This window comes from Drosophila kikkawai, chromosome 2L (genome assembly GCF_030179895.1).
Source record: "Drosophila kikkawai strain 14028-0561.14 chromosome 2L, DkikHiC1v2, whole genome shotgun sequence".
NCBI lineage: Eukaryota > Metazoa > Arthropoda > Insecta > Diptera > Drosophilidae > Drosophila > Drosophila kikkawai.
In genome coordinates this window covers 11,883,131-11,901,712 of record NC_091728.1, presented here as the reverse complement: position 1 = coordinate 11,901,712, position 18,582 = coordinate 11,883,131, and the positions used below count along the sequence as shown (strand labels likewise).

The 18,582-nt window shown below is 45.5% G+C and overlaps 8 protein-coding genes and 1 long non-coding RNA gene across 11 annotated transcripts in view; 3 read left to right on the top strand and 6 right to left on the bottom strand.

The window, feature by feature from the left end:
• Positions 1 to 458: 458 nt before the first annotated feature.
• Positions 459 to 4,495, bottom strand: Ddc (aromatic-L-amino-acid decarboxylase). 3 transcript variants are annotated; one of them, XM_017178243.3, is made up of 4 exons: positions 4,316 to 4,495; positions 3,388 to 3,531; positions 3,232 to 3,317; positions 459 to 2,263 (listed from the first exon to the last, which is right to left on the bottom strand). In XM_017178243.3, the coding sequence occupies exons 2-4, from the start codon at positions 3,484 to 3,486 to the stop codon at positions 916 to 918; spliced, it is 1,533 nt and encodes a 510-aa protein (XP_017033732.1). In that variant the 5' UTR covers positions 3,487 to 3,531; positions 4,316 to 4,495; the 3' UTR covers positions 459 to 915. The 3 variants fall into 3 exon arrangements, with proteins under 3 accessions (XP_017033732.1, XP_017033733.1, XP_017033734.1); XM_017178244.3 differs by lacking the exon at positions 3,388 to 3,531 and having other exon boundaries at positions 4,316 to 4,494; XM_017178245.3 differs by lacking the exon at positions 3,388 to 3,531 and having other exon boundaries at positions 4,333 to 4,494.
• A 1,707-nt stretch (positions 4,496 to 6,202) lies between these two features.
• Positions 6,203 to 7,839, bottom strand: Phb1 (prohibitin l(2)37Cc). Its single transcript, XM_017178174.2, has 3 exons — positions 7,710 to 7,839; positions 7,064 to 7,500; positions 6,203 to 6,980 (listed from the first exon to the last, which is right to left on the bottom strand). Exons 2-3 carry the CDS (start codon positions 7,493 to 7,495, stop codon positions 6,582 to 6,584), a joined length of 831 nt encoding a protein of 276 aa, XP_017033663.1. The 5' UTR covers positions 7,496 to 7,500; positions 7,710 to 7,839; the 3' UTR covers positions 6,203 to 6,581.
• Positions 7,840 to 8,123: 284 nt separating this feature from the next.
• l(2)37Cb (lethal (2) 37Cb) lies at positions 8,124 to 11,056 on the bottom strand. The gene is made up of 4 exons (XM_017178442.2): positions 10,659 to 11,056; positions 10,463 to 10,599; positions 8,833 to 10,402; positions 8,124 to 8,778 (listed from the first exon to the last, which is right to left on the bottom strand). Exons 1-4 carry the CDS (start codon positions 11,006 to 11,008, stop codon positions 8,151 to 8,153), a joined length of 2,685 nt encoding a protein of 894 aa, XP_017033931.1. The 5' UTR covers positions 11,009 to 11,056; the 3' UTR covers positions 8,124 to 8,150.
• A 159-nt stretch (positions 11,057 to 11,215) lies between these two features.
• On the top strand, positions 11,216 to 13,004 carry l(2)37Cd (general transcription factor IIIC subunit l(2)37Cd). The gene is made up of 3 exons (XM_017178407.2): positions 11,216 to 11,347; positions 11,408 to 11,739; positions 11,796 to 13,004. Exons 1-3 carry the CDS (start codon positions 11,228 to 11,230, stop codon positions 12,784 to 12,786), a joined length of 1,443 nt encoding a protein of 480 aa, XP_017033896.1. The 5' UTR covers positions 11,216 to 11,227; the 3' UTR covers positions 12,787 to 13,004.
• An 8-nt stretch (positions 13,005 to 13,012) lies between these two features.
• AsnRS (asparagine--tRNA ligase) lies at positions 13,013 to 15,087 on the bottom strand. Its single transcript, XM_017178406.3, has 2 exons — positions 14,929 to 15,087; positions 13,013 to 14,817 (listed from the first exon to the last, which is right to left on the bottom strand). Exons 1-2 carry the CDS (start codon positions 14,960 to 14,962, stop codon positions 13,175 to 13,177), a joined length of 1,677 nt encoding a protein of 558 aa, XP_017033895.1. The 5' UTR covers positions 14,963 to 15,087; the 3' UTR covers positions 13,013 to 13,174.
• A 171-nt stretch (positions 15,088 to 15,258) lies between these two features.
• DCTN6-p27 (dynactin subunit 6) lies at positions 15,259 to 16,071 on the top strand. The gene is made up of 2 exons (XM_017178264.2): positions 15,259 to 15,389; positions 15,462 to 16,071. Exons 1-2 carry the CDS (start codon positions 15,373 to 15,375, stop codon positions 16,000 to 16,002), a joined length of 558 nt encoding a protein of 185 aa, XP_017033753.1. The 5' UTR covers positions 15,259 to 15,372; the 3' UTR covers positions 16,003 to 16,071.
• On the bottom strand, positions 15,998 to 16,515 carry Polr1D (RNA polymerases I and III subunit AC2 l(2)37Cg). Its single transcript, XM_017178265.2, has 2 exons — positions 16,381 to 16,515; positions 15,998 to 16,323 (listed from the first exon to the last, which is right to left on the bottom strand). The coding sequence occupies exons 1-2, from the start codon at positions 16,396 to 16,398 to the stop codon at positions 16,021 to 16,023; spliced, it is 321 nt and encodes a 106-aa protein (XP_017033754.1). The 5' UTR covers positions 16,399 to 16,515; the 3' UTR covers positions 15,998 to 16,020.
• A 205-nt stretch (positions 16,516 to 16,720) lies between these two features.
• brat (brain tumor) overlaps positions 16,721 to 18,582 on the top strand; it is a 39,732-nt gene continuing 37,870 nt past the window's right edge. Inside the window, exon 1 of the mRNA XM_017178256.3 lies at positions 16,721 to 17,205. The gene's annotated coding sequence lies outside the window, so the exon portion shown is untranslated. The remainder of the gene's footprint in view (positions 17,206 to 18,582) is intronic.
• On the bottom strand, positions 17,560 to 18,014 carry LOC138929282 (uncharacterized). The gene is made up of 2 exons (XR_011445701.1): positions 17,772 to 18,014; positions 17,560 to 17,715 (listed from the first exon to the last, which is right to left on the bottom strand). It is a non-coding gene; the product is annotated as an uncharacterized lncRNA (long non-coding RNA).

The following is an 18,582-nucleotide window of genomic DNA, read 5'->3' as shown; positions in this document are numbered from 1 at the left end:
AACAGCGGGAAATTATTGATTTCTGTATTAATTAGAAATAGCTATGGACATACCGAGACGTTGGGATTCAGTTTATCGTCCACATTGTTAGCTTTGGTGTTATTATTGGGTAATTTGCTCATGTTTTCCTAGACCGAAATTAATTTGCAAGCGACTGAATGCGAACCTTTGGGGGGGATTACAAAACTACAAGTGAAACGTTTGCAGGCACTTTATCAGTATTTATACTGCTCCGACTTAGAACTTTGAGATAATAATCCTAATCAGTCAGTTACGGAGCTCAGATAGTGGTAAACGCCACTTTAGTTTACACTGTGCAAAAACTATTGCAATTTTATGTAAAATTTCACACATTTTATATATGCTGATTTAATTTCTTGACCTAAAAGTTATCTCACCGAAAATGAAATTGATTAGAAATAAATATGTAACGAAATAAGAACTCTCTAGTCGAAATATATATTTATAATATGTTTCATATATTTAAGCATTTATTTTGGTAATTACAAGTAGCATGTTAACAATAAAAACATTAACAACAACATCAATACACATGGAATAGGACACTATAACTATAATGTGGCGATGGAAGACAGGCCTTCCATCTTTTTCTTGCGATTTATGTAAATTCCCTAAACATGTCGCGATTGGTCAAAGGTAATGTGTTCTATTCCGGCTTTAAATATCCAAATTTAAGATTTTAAAATGAAAACGAATTTTATAAAATAGATGGACAAACAATTTCAAGATCAGAGGCAAAACATAATCAACAAGATTTTGAGAGATGAAGGAGCTAATACATTCTTAGCCATGATTTTGGTGATAACTCATTAAATTAAAATATTAAAATAACAATGAATTAATGCTGGTCTGTAAATTCGAAATAAGCCGGAACAGAACTTTATAATCTCCATTTTACTGCTCCTTTTCCATTTCATCGGCAGCAGCACTGACTTCCTTCCACGAGTACTCCATATCCTCGGACTTGGTGAAGCGCGAGCACACTGCCATGCGTAGGAAGTACACGTCCTTGATTTTGGCCGGAACCATATGGATATTGCCACGTCCGTTGATCCTCTTCAATAGAGCCTCGTTGTTCTCATTGCTGCCCTTCAGCCGGAAGCACACCAAGCCCATGTTGACCTCTGCCGCCAGTTCGAACCTCGAGTCGGCCACACAGAGATCTCCAAACTGCTTGGCAAAGTTGCAGTGCCTGCGGATATGCGCCTGCAGATTCTCCACACCGTAAAGGCGCAGGACAAACCAGAGCTTGAGGGCACGAAACCGACGTCCCAGGGGAATCTGCCAGTGGCGATAGTCCGGAGCAGATCCCTGCATGTCGTGCTTCAAGTAGAGGGGATCCACATTGAAGGCGTTCACCACCCAGCTGGGATCCTTCAGCCACATGGCCGAGCAGTCAAAGTTCACCAGCATCCATTTGTGCGGATTGAAATTGAAGGAATCCGCAGTTTCAATGCCCTTCATCAAGTGGCGGTACTCTGGACAAATGAACGCGGAGCCGGCATAGGCGGCATCCACATGGATCCACACATTGTGCTTGTTTCCCACGGGTCCACACTCGTCTAGGTAATCGAAAGCACACGAGTTCGTGGTGCCCAGGGTGACCACTGCATAGAAAGGAATCAAACCATCGGCCAAATCCTGCTTTATGGCCTTTTCCAGGGCATCCCCGCGCATCCTGTGGTTATCCGAGGGCACCGATCGCAGTCGCACGCCTCCCAGGAGACCAGCACGCTCCACGGAGGAGTGTGCCTGATCGGAGCAGTAACCCACAAGCTTTCCAACGATAGTGTGCTCGTCCCACTCCGGATGCTGAGCCTTGACCTCCTGCACCTTCTTGGCCTTGGCTCCCAGAAGAGCCACCAAGGTGGACTCGCTGGCCGTTCCCTGAATAACTCCGCCTCCTTTGCCACCGGAGCAGGCCAGGAACTCAGCTGGTAGATCCAGCATCTTGCCCAGCCAGTCCATCATGACCACCTCCAGTTCTGTGCAGGCGGGACTGGCAATCCAAGTGAATCCAATGCAGGCAATGGCTCCGCTCAGCATGTCAGCCACAATGGCCGGATAGGAGTTGGCCGTGGGGAAGTAGGCATGGAACTTGGGGCTGTGCCAGTGGGTAACCCCCGGCATAATGACCCTCTCGATGTCCTGCATCACATCCTGCCATTTCTCTGGTTTCTCAGGAGCGGCATCCGGGATGAGGGGCTTTAGATAGCCGGGCTTTACTTCAGGCAGAACGCGTCTGAAACGAGAATAATCTTATTAGGTCTCTGATTGCATGAAAAGCTTCTAGCTAATTGATTGTGAAACTTCGTTATCACACAAAGGCAGTAGGGAATGGGCGGAAGGAAGAAGCTCAGCATCCTGCCCTCCCCAACTTGTTGCCTTGTGGCAATAAAAAATCAATATAAATATATAAATGTGTTGAAAAGTGTCGTCAAGAGAAGAATAACAGACATAGAAGCCGGCGATGGTTGCTGACGCATTTCCTTTCAATATATGTGATTTAAACAATAAGAAAAATTATGTGGGGCTCAAAATAAAAGATTATTGTTACTATCTATCTACTCTAAAAAAAAAGAGTTGTATAATAAATAATTATAAAATGACTAAGAATAATTTGCAGGTTAAAAGAGTTTTAAAATTTTAATAACCCCAAAGAAAAGTCTTTTAAAATTTATTAATAATTTTATCAAGGCTAAAGAAACCTAAAATAAGTTTTAAAAACCGCACAAGAACAATGCGCAACCTGTCGCTTTTGCCCCAAGGCTTATAAGCAATTATATCTACATAAAAATCGACCTTGACACGCCAACAATTATAAACCTTTTTAATGCCGTAATGATTAATTAGCCGTAGGCTCAAGAGTAAGAGCTAAAAAACCGCACAAAAAAAATAACAAAAACTGTGAAAGTGTTTTGAAATAGAGTATGCAATTGAGAAGGTCGCTTAAACTGCCTTTAAGTACTATATATAAAGCAAAGTTCCCTTTCCGATCGTGTGGCGGCTTTCCCATGACTAATGCTCCAAACGTGTGCAAAATGTCATTCACTTGCCCGGAATCGAACAGAACGAACTTTCAAATCGAAAACAAAACGCAGCTGAGGTCAAGCAACACAGGTTGCTTATAAATAAAACCTATATGTATCGACACTGCTACAAATTAAATTAAATTCAAGCTAATTGAGACACTCGTTCTCGCTGACTTACCTTTCGCGTATGTTCTCCAAATATTCGGCAATAAAATCCACCATTGTCTTGGCGAAATCTTTAAACTCTGGTGCCTCCATATCGATCTTAAAGGGAAAGGGTAAGAAGAGGTCAGGATTGATATTTGTATTGTTTAGACACAAGCTATAGACATACCGAGACCTTGGGATCCAGTTTATCTTCCATATTGTTAGCTTTACCATTACCGTTAGTTTGCTTTGGTTGGTTAGTGTTATTAATGGGTAATTTGCTCATGTTGTGTTAGTCCAAATATAATTAGTAATGGAATGAAATCGAAATCTTTAATGGGAGAATGACACAAAAGCAGTCTATCAGTAACTAAGAGATAATATTAATCAGGGGCAGCTGCGAATTTCAGAGTGTGATGTTTACACTGAGCTAAAACTAATAAAAAACTGTGTATTCATTTTGTAATAAGATAATAATGAATAATATTGTTCTTTTTAAGTTTTTATGATATAAAAACTAAGGGTTTAACTATATTAATTTGCTATTACCAAAGCTTTTATTTATGCCTTTTTGGTTTTGCTTGAGTGCCTCTCTTAAAAGGTTTATGTTCGTAAATAAAACCCTCTATTAGTAGTTAATTTTTCAAAATTCCTTTTACTTTTAGCTACTAATTACAATTAAGATTAGTCTCGATAACTTCTTCGTTTGATCACACAGTAAATTTGTATGATAATTAGAATATTGCCATTAACATTTTGCATTAATTAACTTTAGATTATTTTTCTCAATTCACTTTTAACAACGTAAACAAGTTGACATTGAGACTGGCAACTGGTGGCGTGGCCAGCAAATACACACATTTTTTTTTTTTTGAATAATACACAAACTTTCAGATACTAAGACCCAAAAAGTAAGCCACTAAAGAATGCCGAAACTTAAAAAATACAGTGGATTAAAGCAAGGCAAGGTTAGATGCCTAGTTTTAGATGTATGCCAGGTTCGCGCATTACGTATACGCCGCGTTAGCCCCGAAAATGAATCTCTGCCATGCACTCATTATGTTGCCCAAGCACTTTAGGTATTTAAATCTTAGACACACACACATGCCACTCACCGTGCACTTTACTTAACTGCTTTTAATTATTTGCACTTGTCGCCGAGCTTTGTTTCCGTTCCGAACTAAATCTTTGCCCAACTTAGAGTTCGCTCTATATGTATAACGTCAGCTATATCTGTTCGATCTGATGGAGCTGCTGTGCTGTGCTCGGCATTCGCCTCTTAACTGAGCGCCACTCGCTTTTGGCCAAGGCTTTTAAAGCTCGGCCAGCGGGCGCTGCCGCTGTCGCAGGACCGGTTCAAGCCGCTCTGCCGCTGAACTCCACCTTGCGGGCTGTAAAAATATATATTATGTATGTATATTCTGCACTTGATTTGTGTTCTTTACGTTCTGTGCGGTGATTTTGTTACTCTTTTTGAAACATACATTAATTTCGGCGTGACTCAGTAGCAGGAAAATACAGCCAAAGGTTTAATTGTGGAATTAATCAATCAATTAGTCCTTTAAAAATAAATTTAAAAAGTAATTTAACTATCTTACAATGTTATTAAATAAAGAAAAAAGAAGTAAAAGATTTAAAACTAAATGGAAATATTTGTGAGACGAATTAATTTGCTTACTTCTTTGGGATTACATTTTTTTTTATGAATAAGCAATGTTTCTATATCATATTTTAAATTTACAAACAAAATATAAATTATTAAATTATTTAAAAATATTTATTTAACAAAAAAATCTTCATTTCCCAGAAGCTTACTGATCATATTCTGCTCACGTTATGTCCAACTCTGCTCTCATTTTGAGAGAAAGAAAACCTGGACGACAATGCCAGGAATCCCCCATCGTGAGTCATCACCAGCCGGGATTTCCTCGAGATCGTACGCAAAAAAAGATAAACAAACAAATTTAAAATTCATAGAAGAAACAAGAAATCAAACGTAAGCGAATGGCACGCTTTACGCGCATCTGCGGAACAGGTTTTCAGAGCATCAAACGTCATGTGGCTTTTGGCGACCCCCTGATCCGCTCATGGCATAGTGACGTCAAAAAAATCCATCCTCTTCAGCCTCTCACTCTGGCTTTCCTATTGTGCTAGGGGAGGAAGTGAGTGTGGGCTAGGTTGAGGAGCATTTCGAATAAGGGATGTGTGGTATGGGGCTTGTGGGGTGACCTGCGGGTTAGGGCCAACTGTTGCTGAGCTGGAAGGCAGGCAGTCGGTGTGTGTGTGTGCCTGACAACATTTCAACGAAGCCACTTTGGCAAATCACTTGACTGAATCAACAGATTTATATGCCATGCCAACGGCTCTGCTTTCGATTTTAGTGCGTTGGGTGCACCGCCCGTTCACTCCCACTCCCTTTCTACCCCCATTATGCTCCTTTACGGGTGGCTGGAGTCTGGGATTGAGGCAAAAGAAATACTACTATTTGATTTATGGCTGACTTGAAGTTGCTAGAGAATAAAGGCGACTTTGGCATTCATGGCGCCCTCAAGTGGGAATTGCATAACCAGGCTAAAGAAGTGAAAATGAGTTGAGATAAGGGAAACAATCAGTGGGTTTTAGTTAAATTGTATAAAATATACATAAATGCCAAGGGAGTTACATTAATTGGAGAATGTATCCTTTTTACATAAGTATATTTATATTAAGCGTTATTCTAGATATTCGTACGTTGAAATGTAATCTTTGTAGTTTAGTTATTATAGTTGTAAAATAAATTAAAGATGTTATGTTCCAAAATTTCAAACTAATTGGTCGAGTAGATTTTGAGTACAGCGACTTCCCATAGGGCACTTTTCAAACGACCTCTGATCAATAACTTGGTGAACATTGCTATAATTAATGTAAAACTTTGACACAATATTCCTAAGATATTAAAAACAAAGATTTTAAATATAATTCCAACTTTAAAATAAAAAAAACCCAAATTAAAAACGAATGAATTTGTGGTTTAAATTTTATTGTTTACGGTTCACAATCAAATTTGTTCTTTGTGTTCCACACACACTGGTTAGCCAGAGATCCAGATCTTAGGGACCAAATCAGTTGGAAGCGCGCCCCCGAACGACCCAGACAACGGAGGGTACAACAAACGTTGAGCCGCAAGCGGAGCACGCACAGAGGACCGAGGATCGACCCCGATCGGGAAGAGAATGAAATAGAACCGTTTACAGGGGACAAATTTTGGTTGTTTCGCTTCATTTTCTCCACAATCTCAGTCAGTCGAAGTGCATATTTCAGCAGAAACAAGAATCGAAAAGTACTTAGTTAAATGCTATATGTAGGTAGTTACAACTTAACGGAACTAGGTGATGCACCCAGCTACTGTGCAATGGTCGACGGCAGGTTGAGCAACGTGCTCTGTCCGCTGGGCAAGTAGGCAACACCGCGGGACCTCGATAGCTGGTAGGCAATATCCTCGGCGGCCTCGATACGACGCAGCTCCACCAGACCATCGCCGGCCTCGCCGAATGACTTGGCCAACAGATCGGCGGCAGCGGCATCACCCTCCGCTGAAATGATGGAGGCCAGCTTCTGCTGCTCGGCCTTCTCCACGACAAAGCGAGCCTTCTCCGCCTCCTGTTGGGCCACCTGCTTCATCTCCACAGCCTGCGTGAATTCCCGTCCGAAGGTCAAGTGTGTGAGCGAGATGTCGTCCAGAATGAAGCCGAACTGCTTGGCGCGCACAGTCAATTCCTGGGAAACGCGCTGGGATACCATCTGTAAATTGAAAAATCAAGAAATGTATGTTAATATGAGTCCAAAAATTATGCCTTCAGGCAACTCTCTGAACTTAAACCCACCTCACGCTGGGTAATCAGCTCGCCGGCATCGAACTGGGCAACCACAGCCTTCAGCACCTCGGGCGCAATAGAGGGCAACACACGCTCGTCGTAGTCCTGGCCCAAAATAGTGTAGATCTTGGGCAGCTGGTCGGGAATGGGTCGGTACAGGATACGCAGCGTAATGTTGACATTCTGCAGATCCTTGCTGCCCGTAATGACTGGAACATTGCGGGGCTGGGAGCGAATGTCAAAGATGATGGGCCGCTGCACCCACGGAATGAAGAAGTGTGTGCCCTCGCCGACCACACTCTCCTTGATGCCGGTGAAGCGATCGAAGATCACCGCCCGGTGTCCGCCTTCCACATTATATAACGCCGAGTTCACGACGCCTCCCAGCACCGCCACTCCAAGACCAAGCTGGCCGATGCGATTGAAGAATTGAGCAGCCATTGTGTCTGTGGTTAAATAAAAAACAAATGGAATTAATCAGTTGGTGTCTTCAATAGACTTCTACACATAAATAAAAAGCCGACTGGATTAAGCAATTTCGTCAGATTTTTAGGTTAGAACGTCATTGCTGCCCGACAACGTGATGTTTACATGATTTTCGGTGTAATTGAAAGGGATTTCTTGTAAAACCCAATCTGTGCGCTTAAACACTTACTAATTAAAGCTGTTTGAGTTAAATTAAATCAGAATATTGTGCAATTTTGCCCTTCGAAACGAACAAAACACGAAATTCAACCGCACGGCAGACCGATAACTCGATAGTTGAGTTGACAGGTACAATAAAGTTATCACATTATCGATAGTTGAGTTTTTCTAGATATTAAAATATTTATATATTAAGATATATTCTTGTTGAAAATGTATAAATACTGTGAATAAATTATAAACATAATAAGTGTGTTTTTATAATTTTATTAATTTTAATAATATTTATAGATGTCGCCACTGTACCCCAACTTTATGTTATCGTAAAGTCGATAGTAAACTTGGCGGACTTTTTGAATTGATTTCAAGTTTAAAAATAAAATCTTTTACAACTTAGTTTTAATTGCATTTTAATTTGTACAAAACTAAGGTTTTTGGAAATTCCCCCAAACTACTGCGTCATCTCGGCCCGCCCCGCGCCCTTGGGCATCTTCTTGTTGGTGGAATCCTCCAGCTCCTTGGCCTTGTAGTAGTGCGGCGCCACCTCCAGCAGCCACTTGCTCTCGATCTCGATCACCTGGCGCATATACTCCTTGGACGTAAATACGAGCTCGTGGTAGAGCACCCATCGCGGCAGCTCCTCGAAGAGCGACGAGTTCGGGTGAATCATTACCGTCTGGTTGTGCTTTATGGTCTTGTAGTGGCCCCCCTTGGACAGGCGTGCCACGTGGTAGAAGTAGCCGGCAGTGGCCGCCTTACGAACGTTAATCGTCTCCGGCAGGCAGCTGACCATATCGATTTCGACGCGCTGCATCAGGCCCACGAGCTGCTCACGGACATCCCGTGCCCGCTTCATGGACCGATATTGGATGAAGTTCTCGTAGCACCACTGGGTGCTGTAGTCCGTCTCCGCCCATTGATTGTACACCTGGAGCAGACTCAAATGGTCTCCGTGCATGTGATTGAAATTCTTTCGCGCTGTGTCCGCATGGATGATCTTGTCCTTGGGCCTGTAGAAGATGGCGCTATTCACGGAGAGCATGGCGGCAATGGTGACCATCTCCTCGGAGCATTTGTATCTGAAATGGAAGTGGGGATTAAGATTGGATTTTCGATTAAAAAGTAACACTTACTTTTCGCTTGCCAGCAGCATTTTGCCCATCATTGGATCCACCGGAAACTCGGCCATTCGGCGGCCCAACTTGGTCAGCTCCCCGTGGTGATTCAGAGCGCCCAAGGCGTACAGCTGCTCCAGAGCCAGAACGAGCGTCTCGTGCGGCGGGGGATCCAGAAAGTCAAAGTGTATGAGGTCGTTGATTCCCAAAGCTTTCAGCATGAGCACAGCATTGCCCAGATTGATGCGCTGTATCTCCGGCACCGTGTTGTCCTCCAGTTCGTGCTTGTATGCCCAAGCAGTGTACAGCCGAAAGCACTTGCCCGGAGCAGTACGTCCCGCTCGGCCCGCTCGCTGATTGGCCGAGGCTTTTGATATAGGAACCACCATCAGAGACTCCATTCCCGTCCTGGAATTAAAGTTATTCTGCTTGGCAAAGCCGGGATCAATCACATAGATGATATTATCGATGGTTAGCGAGGTTTCTGCTATATTCGTGGCCAGGATCACCTTGCGGGCATTGGGTGGCGTGGGCTCAAAGATCTTGGCCTGCATGTCACTGGGCAGATTCGCGTAGACGGGAATGACAATGAGTTCACGGATCTTGGAACCCAGTCGCTTAACGCGATCCTGTAGAACCTCCTGGCAGGTCTCGATCTCATCCTGGCCGGTAAGGAACACCAGAATATCGCCCAAAGGCTGGGTGGCATGGATTTGCAGGACCGAAACACAGCAGGCATCGATGTAGTCCGCCTCCGGGGCCTTGGTATAGAAAATATCAACAGGATAACGACGTCCAGGTATCCGGAAGATGGGTGCATCATCGAAGAAGGCCGAGAACTTATCCGCATCCAAGGTGGCACTCGAGATAAGCAGCTTCAGTTCTGGCCTAAAGCGAGCAATATCCTTGACCAGGCCAAACAGAATGTCCGTGTGAAGCGTTCGCTCGTGGGCCTCGTCGATGATCATCACACTGTAGGAGGCGAGATCGGGCTCCGAAAGGAACTCCCTATGCAAGGTGCCGTCCGTCATGTATTTGAGAATGGTGCGATCCGAGGTGCAGTCCTCGAAGCGAATGCTGTAGCCCACCTCGTTGCCCAGCTTAACGCCCATTTCCTCGGCCACACGCGCCGCCACCGACATGGCGGCCACTCGACGAGGCTGGGTGCATCCGATCATCTTCTTGTCCTTGGTGAAGCCCGCTTCGACCAGATATTGAGGCACCTGGGTGGTCTTGCCCGATCCGGTTTCACCTTCGATGATAAGCACCTGGTGCTCCTTGACGGCGGCTATCAGATCGTCCTTGAAGGGATACACAGGCAGGGATCTTTTCGTTTCCTCCAAAGTCAAACGCTTGCGCTCTTTCTCTGTTAATTCTGGCTGCCGACTGGTGGACTTTTCGCGACTTCCGTCCAGAGTCAAGGCTTGGATAAAGTCAATCTGGTCGTCTAGCAGCAGCTCGTACTCCTCCTCAGCCTTGGCATCCTTGGCACCGAACTGAAAGCGTGCCGAGGCCAACTGCTCGGCCTCCCATTTCTTTTGTTCCGAGTTTGGTTGCTTCTCAAAGTCATCCACTTCCACATATTCCGCTGAAAGTAGGCGAAGGAAATTAGGATTTAGAGAAGATTAGGTGTAGATCATTTACTCACATCTCTCGCCCTTCTTCAAGTCCTGCGGCATACGATAGCGCTGCACGCGCTCCAGTTCCCGGGCCTTCTCATGCTCCTTGGCAATGTTCAGCAGCTGCTTCTTGTACTGTCGCTCCTCCTTCTCCCGCTTGGTTAACCTGCAATGAATGCCTCATTAGTCACTCTTAACTGCTATTAATCTTAATTTTTATCCTACACGCTCTCATCGAACAGGTATTCATCGTCCAGGATGTCTGCCTCCAGTTCCGCCACCTTGTCGTCCTTGCGCTTCTCCAGATACTGGCGACGCGACTGCAGACGCAGGTGGGGCACAATCTTGTCCCGGTCCTCATGCTCCAGCTTCAAACGCTTGGTGGCCTCCTCGATGGCCTTACGCCCGCCAGTGGAGTCCACCACTTTTCTGGTGCGATCCTCATCGCGCTGCTTGAGCCTGTTGGCAAACTCGTCGCGCTCTTGGAGATCCTTCAGGCGTGACTCTTCCTCGCTGTCCGGCTCCTCGGCGCTGCTGCTGCTGCTGGCCGTCCGTTTTCTGTTTTTACTCGACATTTTTATTCATAAACAAACCGAATGAGGGAAGAAGAGGAAATCACCGGCTGTTTATCGATAAGCGATAATATTCAGCGATGGGAGTTTGGCTATTTTATTTACATATGGGTAAAATGTAAACAACTCAGCAATTTATTAGCTATACTAATCGATTTTTTACCCGATAATCGATACATATGGCTTTGTTATTTTTATGAAATACCATCTCAATTTAGGACCATGTCGCGCCAGTTGAGTTTTAATCCTCAAAAAGAGTTTGAATTGATTGAATATCCTGGAAAAGTGGTCAATCCCGACCGTATGCTGGCCACGCTAGGCGGCATAATCAACATATCCAAGGTAAGCATTGGATTATCGATGGTATATCCATAGTCTCCTTCAGAATCTATCCCATTCCAGGTTCTGGGCGATGAGGTCAAGCGGTTGCCACTGCGTTTCCATCCGGAGAATCCCTACAACAAACCCGCCTTTGGTGATTGTAGCGAGAAAACCGGTGTCCTGCTTTCCATAACCGTCAGACGTCACAAAAAGGACAGACAGCGTCCGCCGGAATACTTTGTGCGTGTTTTGGGCCACTGCAGCAGAGTGTTTACCTTCGATTCCCTGTGTGACTTTCAGTACCTGCCCCTCTGGTCGACGCCGAGGAGTGACAGTGCCAACGCTGCCCTGGAGCTCACATACGCCCTCGATCAATTGATGCCCAGAGACAGCGCCGATCTGGACTTTTTCAAGTAGTTAAACATATAGTACTTGTAATTATTAACGAATAATTATTATCACCCTGCAGACGCCGCCATAGTCAGCTCCTGTCCCTCCCAGAATTGTTCACGCACGTTGACGTGGTCTACCCAGGATCCTATCGCACCGACAGTCAGGAGGATGGCCAGCAGGAGGTCCTCGGTGTGCAGTCAAAGGCCACCTATGATAACCAGGGCGTTATCTCCTTCAACATGGTGGACAGCTTTCCCACCCAGGCAGACTCACAGAATCTCAAGCGACTTAAGGTGAAGTACGTGTCCGATGAGCAGCTGGCCTGCGTCAAGAAACTCTTCGATGACTGCCCCATTTGGACACGGATTGCGCTGCAATATGAGTCTGGACTGACCAATGACAAGCTGAAGTGCATAACGCCTTCGCTGGCCTATTACTTCAGCAATGGACCGTGGCGAACGATGTATGTACGCTTTGGCTACGATCCACGCAAGGATTTCAACAGTCGCTACTACCAGACATTCGATTTCCGACTGAGATTCAGCACTGGCCTCTCGGAATTCGTTTACTCCAAGAAGTTTGTGAAGCAGCGAAAGGCGGCTAACGCTTCGTCTGGACCTTCCGAGGACGGCTCCTCCGACTTGGTCCAGGACATTGATTATCCCTATTTTGACGAGCACAAGTTGCCGCGCTCCCGGCAGTGCATGCTGCGTTACTCTGATGTCCGGATGGCAAGGATTCAGGAAATGTTGGAAAAGATACCTACGCCTCTAACAGGAGCCGTGTGCAATGAGAGAACCGGTTGGCTGCCGCCTGGATTCGATGCCCAAGTGCGGCAAATTGTGTGCAGCACCATTAGCGAACTGCTGCGCAGTCACTACCGCAAGGAGCATCTGACAGCCGAGGTGGAAGCGGTTCCCCAGACCGATGCCGCCGAGGAGGAGGACGAGGCCGATGTCGAAGAGGAGGAAGACACGCAAGAAGAGGACATGGAGCAAGATGAATCGCAGACCGAGCAGTACCCAGATACCGATATTGAACAGCTCTTGGATAATATCACCAGCTGAGGTGATTCGCGACCGAAAGTTGGCTCGTTGGTTTAGATATTTAAAGGTTAATTTAAGTGAATTTATAATTTATATTTTAAGCATTTATTAAAGCCTCCTTTTAAAAGGTTTTTGAAGAAACCCTTCGAGTTTACTTTCCCTTTGCTGTGCGTTTTTTCTTGATATAAATTCCAAATTCGAAATGCAAAAGGAAACATATGTAAGATAAAATAAATTCAATTCAATATAAGCTTAGGCGCGGCCTTTATTTTTGCATATTCATACAAATAAATTGTATTAAGTTTCATTTCATGAGCAGAAGCTAAAAAGTATTAAAACGAGTTGTTATATTTACGATATAAATTTCGTGTAAATGCTGGCAGAAAAAGCTCGTCTCCCTGTGTCCCCCTTAAGGCTTGCATCTGTCGAGGAAACGAGGGTACAAACAGACCTCGCGAATGTGATACCGGTTGAGCAGCCAGCAAAGGAAGCGCTCCAAGCCCAATCCATAGCCACCATGGGGCAAAGTTCCGTAGATGCGCTGATCCGTGTACCAGTAGTAGGGCTTGGGATCAATGCCCTCGCGCTGGTAGCCCTTGAGCAGCTCCTCGCTGTCGTGTATCCTCATCGATCCGCCCACAATCTCACCCACATTTGGCAACAGAACGTCCACGCTTTCGGTCAATCGCTGATCCTCTTCGCAGCGTGACATGTAGAAGGACTTGATCTCGGCCGGGAAACGGCACAGCATGATGGGCTCGTTAATGGTATCGGTCATCTTGCGCTCCGGGGCCTCGGGTATGTCCTCGCCGAACTCGTAGAAGGTGCCATCGTCTTTGGTCACATTGTTCTCCTTTAGCCACTTGATCGCATCGACATAGTTCATGCGACGGAATGGCTTCTGCGGCGGCTTGAAATCAGGGTTGAGCTCCTTCACCAAGTAGCCCCAAGGGGACTTCAGCACGCGATCCACCACATCGCACACCAAATCCTCCAGGCGGTCCAGGAGGTCATCGAACGTGATGAAGGGGCACTCGGCCTCGACGTGCGAATACTCAGCCAGATGGCGACGCGTGCGGCTCTGCTCCGCCCGATAGCTCTGGGAAATGGTGAAGACATCGCCCAGGGCCGGCAGACACGTCTCCAGATACAGCTGCGAGCTCTGCGTGAGGTAGGCCTCTTCGCCGAAATACTTCAGCTTGAAGAGGGTGGAGCCGCCCTCCACTTGGGTTTGCACCAAAGTTGGTGGCGTCACCTCGTTATAGCCCCGGGCCTCGTAATGAGCCCGGAATGCCTGCGTCACTACGGAACGCATCTTTAGCACCTTGGAGGTGTTCTCGCCACGAATCATGATGTGCCGGTTGTCCAGCTGCACATCTGGCTGGGCTTCCTCGTTGAGAATGGCGTCAGCGCCACCGGGCGGAGCCAATCCAATCACCTCCCAGTAGTCCACGTTAAGTTCGTGGCCGCCAGGAGCCGTCTTGCCCTCCGGCACCAACTTCAAAGTGCCAAACAGAACCACACTGCTCTCCGTGCTGAGGACCAGGGCATCGTACGTCTGGCAGAGCTGATCGTTCAGCACGCACTGCAGGAAGCCAGTGCCGTCGCGAAGTGTAATGAAGATGAGAGACTTGCCCTGGCGACGTAGCCGATGCACCCAGCCATAGATTTTGACGCGGGAGCCGCGATTGGCGGTGCCTTCGAGGATGCGAATCTTGCGCGCCACCGGCCAACTGGGATCCTCGGCGATTTTCACTTTACGTGCCTCCTCCAGATTTTGCTGGCGCTTCACCGCATCTTCAGCCTCTCGCTGCTGCTTCTCGGCATTCTTTTGGGACTCACGCACGAACAGCTTTTGGATCTTCTTTAGCTGCGACTTGGCAGCCGGCTCGAAAGGCTCTGCCGCATTCGGGTCCTTGCTGTCCACGTAAATGGTGGGGAACGGCTCCTTACCAGCACTCCGCATCGCCTGCAGGATGGTCTTGAAGGGCTTGGACTCGCTGCCATCGCCTGCATCATCGCTTCCCTTCTTTTCGGAAGTGAAGATAGAACCTGCACATGGCCATAAATATACATATTTCACATTATAGATCGATAATTTTGGCTGGCCTGACAACGTGGACGAATAGTTTCTCCCGGATTTCGACAAAAAGGGGCACTTACCTAAGGTTAACTCAGCCAACTGGTCGGCGGACATCTTGTTTGCTGAATGAATAATATTTTACCAAGAACTGGGCTTTATTATCTCCGTAAAAGCTGCACAAAATTGCATCAGCTTGACGTTCCGTACAAAATACCGATACCGCTGCCGGATATTCGATAGTCCGATAACACCGGGTTGCCAATTATAACGATTTAAATATTTTAAAGTTATAATTTTGAATATTAATTAAGATTTAAAATAATAAAACCAGGTAAGAAATATTCATAAATATTAAAATTTGATTTTTTATGAGAAATTCGATAAAATTGGAAATAATTATTTCTATCTAGCTATAAAATATCGGAAATCTCTAGAGCTTTCCAGCACTATCAATTGATATTCGTGGTAATTTTTAGCACTATTCAAGCTCTGAGGAAAAGGTAAACAAGATAGAAATCCAGAAAATGCCTTCGGAAAACAGGTAAATTTAATTAATCCATTCCATATCGGAACTTCATTGACACCTAATATATCCCTGAACCCCGTCCCTTAGGATCAAAATCTTCCCCAAGTCGGTAGTTTGCGAGGAGAGCAACCTGCGGGGTGACATCACCTTCTCCTCTGGCTGCGTTGTCCACCCAAGTGCGACAGTCATCGCTGATGCGGGTCCCATAATAATAGGGGAAAACTGCATTATCGAGGAGTATGCCACCATAGCTCATCGCCTGGAGCCTGGGGCCAGCTGGGATGCTAACAATATCCTCAGCATTGGCACGCACAACGTCTTCGAGGTAGGCTGCAATGTGGAGGCAGCTCGGATAGGCGACAAGAATGTATTCGAGAGCAAATGCTTCGTGGGCCGCGGAGTCACCGTGACTAGTGGCTGTGTGGTTGGTGCCGGAATCAAGATGCTCACCAGCCAGCGCTTGTCGGAGAACACAATTGTCTATGGGGAGCAGGCCCTGCAGCGAGAGGCCATCGACAAGCAAGGATCGCAGACACTCCAGATCGACTTCTTGCGCAAGGTCCTGCCCAACTACCACCATCTTCGCAAGCCCAATTACGATCCCAAAAAGGCACGCAGTGTCGTCTAGTTTATAGCCTCTGGCCCATCATGTATTCTCCTCTTTCGTAGCATTAAAGTCCTTCATCTCCTTCTCGAATGTGACCATTGTGTGATCGCACAACGCCTCTAGATCCTCCAGCCCCCGCTTGAGTATATCGACGGCCCGGTCTCGGCGGGCTTGGATGCGGAAGTGCAGCTTCTGCTCGGTGGGATGCGGAATGGTGTACCCGCAAAAGTCCACCTCCGGGTACCGGGCAATTATGGTCTTCAACGCATTGCCCAATGTGTGACCCTCGTTGGAGAACACAAACGTGCGGGATCCCTCGCCATTCTTCTCGTCCCCAGCCAACTAGGGATAATCTTGCGGTTAACGAACGCTATACGAATGATAATATCAGTTACTAACCTCTGCAAGTGCGCCCATTTTAAGTTTTTAAAAAGGTTTTTCCGTTTGTTTACAAAAAAACGTGCTGACTCTTAAAGATGGAAGTGAATCGATATTTCAGAGAACACATCGATTACATCCAAATCCAATAAAAACCATTCTTTTAAATACAAATTAAGAAACCTATATTTGATTAGTTTAAATATATTATATATATATTTAAAGTAGTCATTTTATATTTACAGCTTACATTAAAAAATAATATAAGTTTTGCTTTCGATTCCCAGAAGATATATCGATGATTATAGAATCCGTAAATATCGATTATTCGATTGCAAGCTCGCCCCTACTTCCGCCTCTAGTTCTGACGCGTTTTGAGCAAAAAAGCCGCAGCTTGCGTTTGTGAATTTATATTGTTTGTTAATTCATTTTGCGGCCAATATATTGGGGGCCAGGCTAGCAACGAAATCAGCTAACCGTAGTTGTAGGCCAAGCGAAGTGTCGCAAACAGCCGCATTAGCATAATTGCATCGCACGCAGAGTGTGCCGCTTTTGAGTGTATGTGTGTGGTGTGTGCGCGAATTGTTTGAAAGCATCAGCAGAAAAGGCGGCAAAAAGAGGCGAAGTGGAGAGCGAAAAGAAAAAGAAGAACGACACCGACAGCGGCGGCAGCACAAAAACAAAAAAAAAAATGCAACGGCAAACAATTATTTTTGCAATGCATTGAACGTGAAGTTGCTCCAAAAACACGGACACCCCGAAAACGCATACAGCCAAGAAACGGCACTTCAGCTTTTTTCCATTTCTTTTGCATCGAGCGCGCGACAGGAATAAACTGCAATACAGGTTTGTTTAATGCACAATGTGCTTATTAATAATACCTTATAAATAAGTATGCATTATTTAACGATCGACACTAAGTGTCATTTCAATGAATTCTCTTATTTGGCAATGACTGCCACGCCCCCTTGTCAGTCCCGAAATTATGCAAATTCATGGAGCGGCGTACTGTTGCACGCACACAAGCGCAAAGCAGGCAGCCGAGACGTCAACTTCTCTGCCGGCGCAGACAAAGGCGGAAGTGTTCGAAAAAATAATACCAGTTCACAGAGGCAGGCTTTAAGCTTTGCAGCTCCACTTTGCCTTTTCTGTTCTCTTTAGCCGTTTTCGATGATACACTAAGCATTATTATATAAACAATTGAAAAATTCATAATATTTTTTATTTTTCTGACATTTAAAATTTACATATTTACATTTGTACATACATACATGTGTACATGGAGCTCCTTTCAAAATGTAATGTGTTCTTTTAGGGCTTCTATTCTGAAAACAATGAATTCTTTTCTGAGCCAAGCTGGAGTAAACAATTGTTAATACATAATTATTTCATTGCTTTTAGCCGATATTCACTGTAATGAGATTTCCACTGGTTGCTAAGCCGTATTGCTTGTTTCTCTCTCCCCAACACGGCATCCTGCTGGCTCCTTTGCACTCATTTGTTAGGTGGTACATCCCGTTCACATCTGTTGTTTGGTGGTGACTAATGCGGCAGCATGTTCCGTTATCTCATGCGTTTCCCCTCCGCGCGCCCACGCCAAAAAGCTTGTGTTGTAATAATCTGCTTGTTAGTGTGTGTGCCTGGGTGCACGCTTGTCTCACGTTTCGTTTGGCGCCATGCGTTCCCCCCAATTTGCAGTTGTTGCAATTTGGTCTAGGCTGTGTTCCGTTCCCATTTCGTTTCCCCCATTCGCCCTTTTCTTGTTGTTGCTTTTACATAGCTGCAGTGCTGCGCATAAATATGTTTGAATGTATGTATATTTGCCTGCCGGCGTTCGTCTGACGTCCACGTGAGTGTGTGTGAGACAGAGCCAGCGGAGGCAGCTGCTCTCTCCTGGCCAAAAAAGGGGTTCGCTCTCGCTTCCTTTTGCCCTTTCCCTCTCCTTAGCTGACTCTATTCTTTTTTTTTGCTCCTGCAATTATTTGGCTTTGTGGTGGTTACAACAAAGGAACTGCATTTAAGCGTCACGATCGTCGCAAAAAAAAAAAAAAAAAGAATAAAAGAAGTGCGAAATGGTTCTGGGAACACGATACAGGGGTTCTCATTTGGCCCGTGCAAATAAACACACACAAACAGAACACTCATGGGCAAATAGGCGAACAGCTGCGGTCAAAATAATAGCAGTAATGAAATTATGTGGTTGTTTAAGCCATTTTACCATAA

Bases quoted from the DNA above. Each gene is read 5' to 3' on its own strand.
- Ddc (XM_017178243.3), bottom strand. From the start codon at position 3,486: ATGAGCAAATTACCCATTAATAACACTAACCAACCAAAGCAAACTAAC. The intron at 3,318-3,387 runs GTATGTCTATAG...TTTCCCTTTAAG, and splicing joins AACTGGATCCCAAGGTCTCG to ATCGATATGGAGGCACCAGA. The intron at 2,264-3,231 runs GTAAGTCAGCGA...TTCTCGTTTCAG, and splicing joins TTGGAGAACATACGCGAAAG to ACGCGTTCTGCCTGAAGTAA.
- Phb1 (XM_017178174.2), bottom strand. From the start codon at position 7,495: ATGGCTGCTCAATTCTTCAATCGCATCGGCCAGCTTGGTCTTGGAGTG. The intron at 6,981-7,063 runs GTGGGTTTAAGT...TTCAATTTACAG, and splicing joins AGCTGATTACCCAGCGTGAG to ATGGTATCCCAGCGCGTTTC.
- AsnRS (XM_017178406.3), bottom strand. From the start codon at position 14,962: ATGTCCGCCGACCAGTTGGCTGAGTTAACCTTAG. The intron at 14,818-14,928 runs GTAAGTGCCCCT...GGCCATGTGCAG, and splicing joins GTTGGCTGAGTTAACCTTAG to GTTCTATCTTCACTTCCGAA.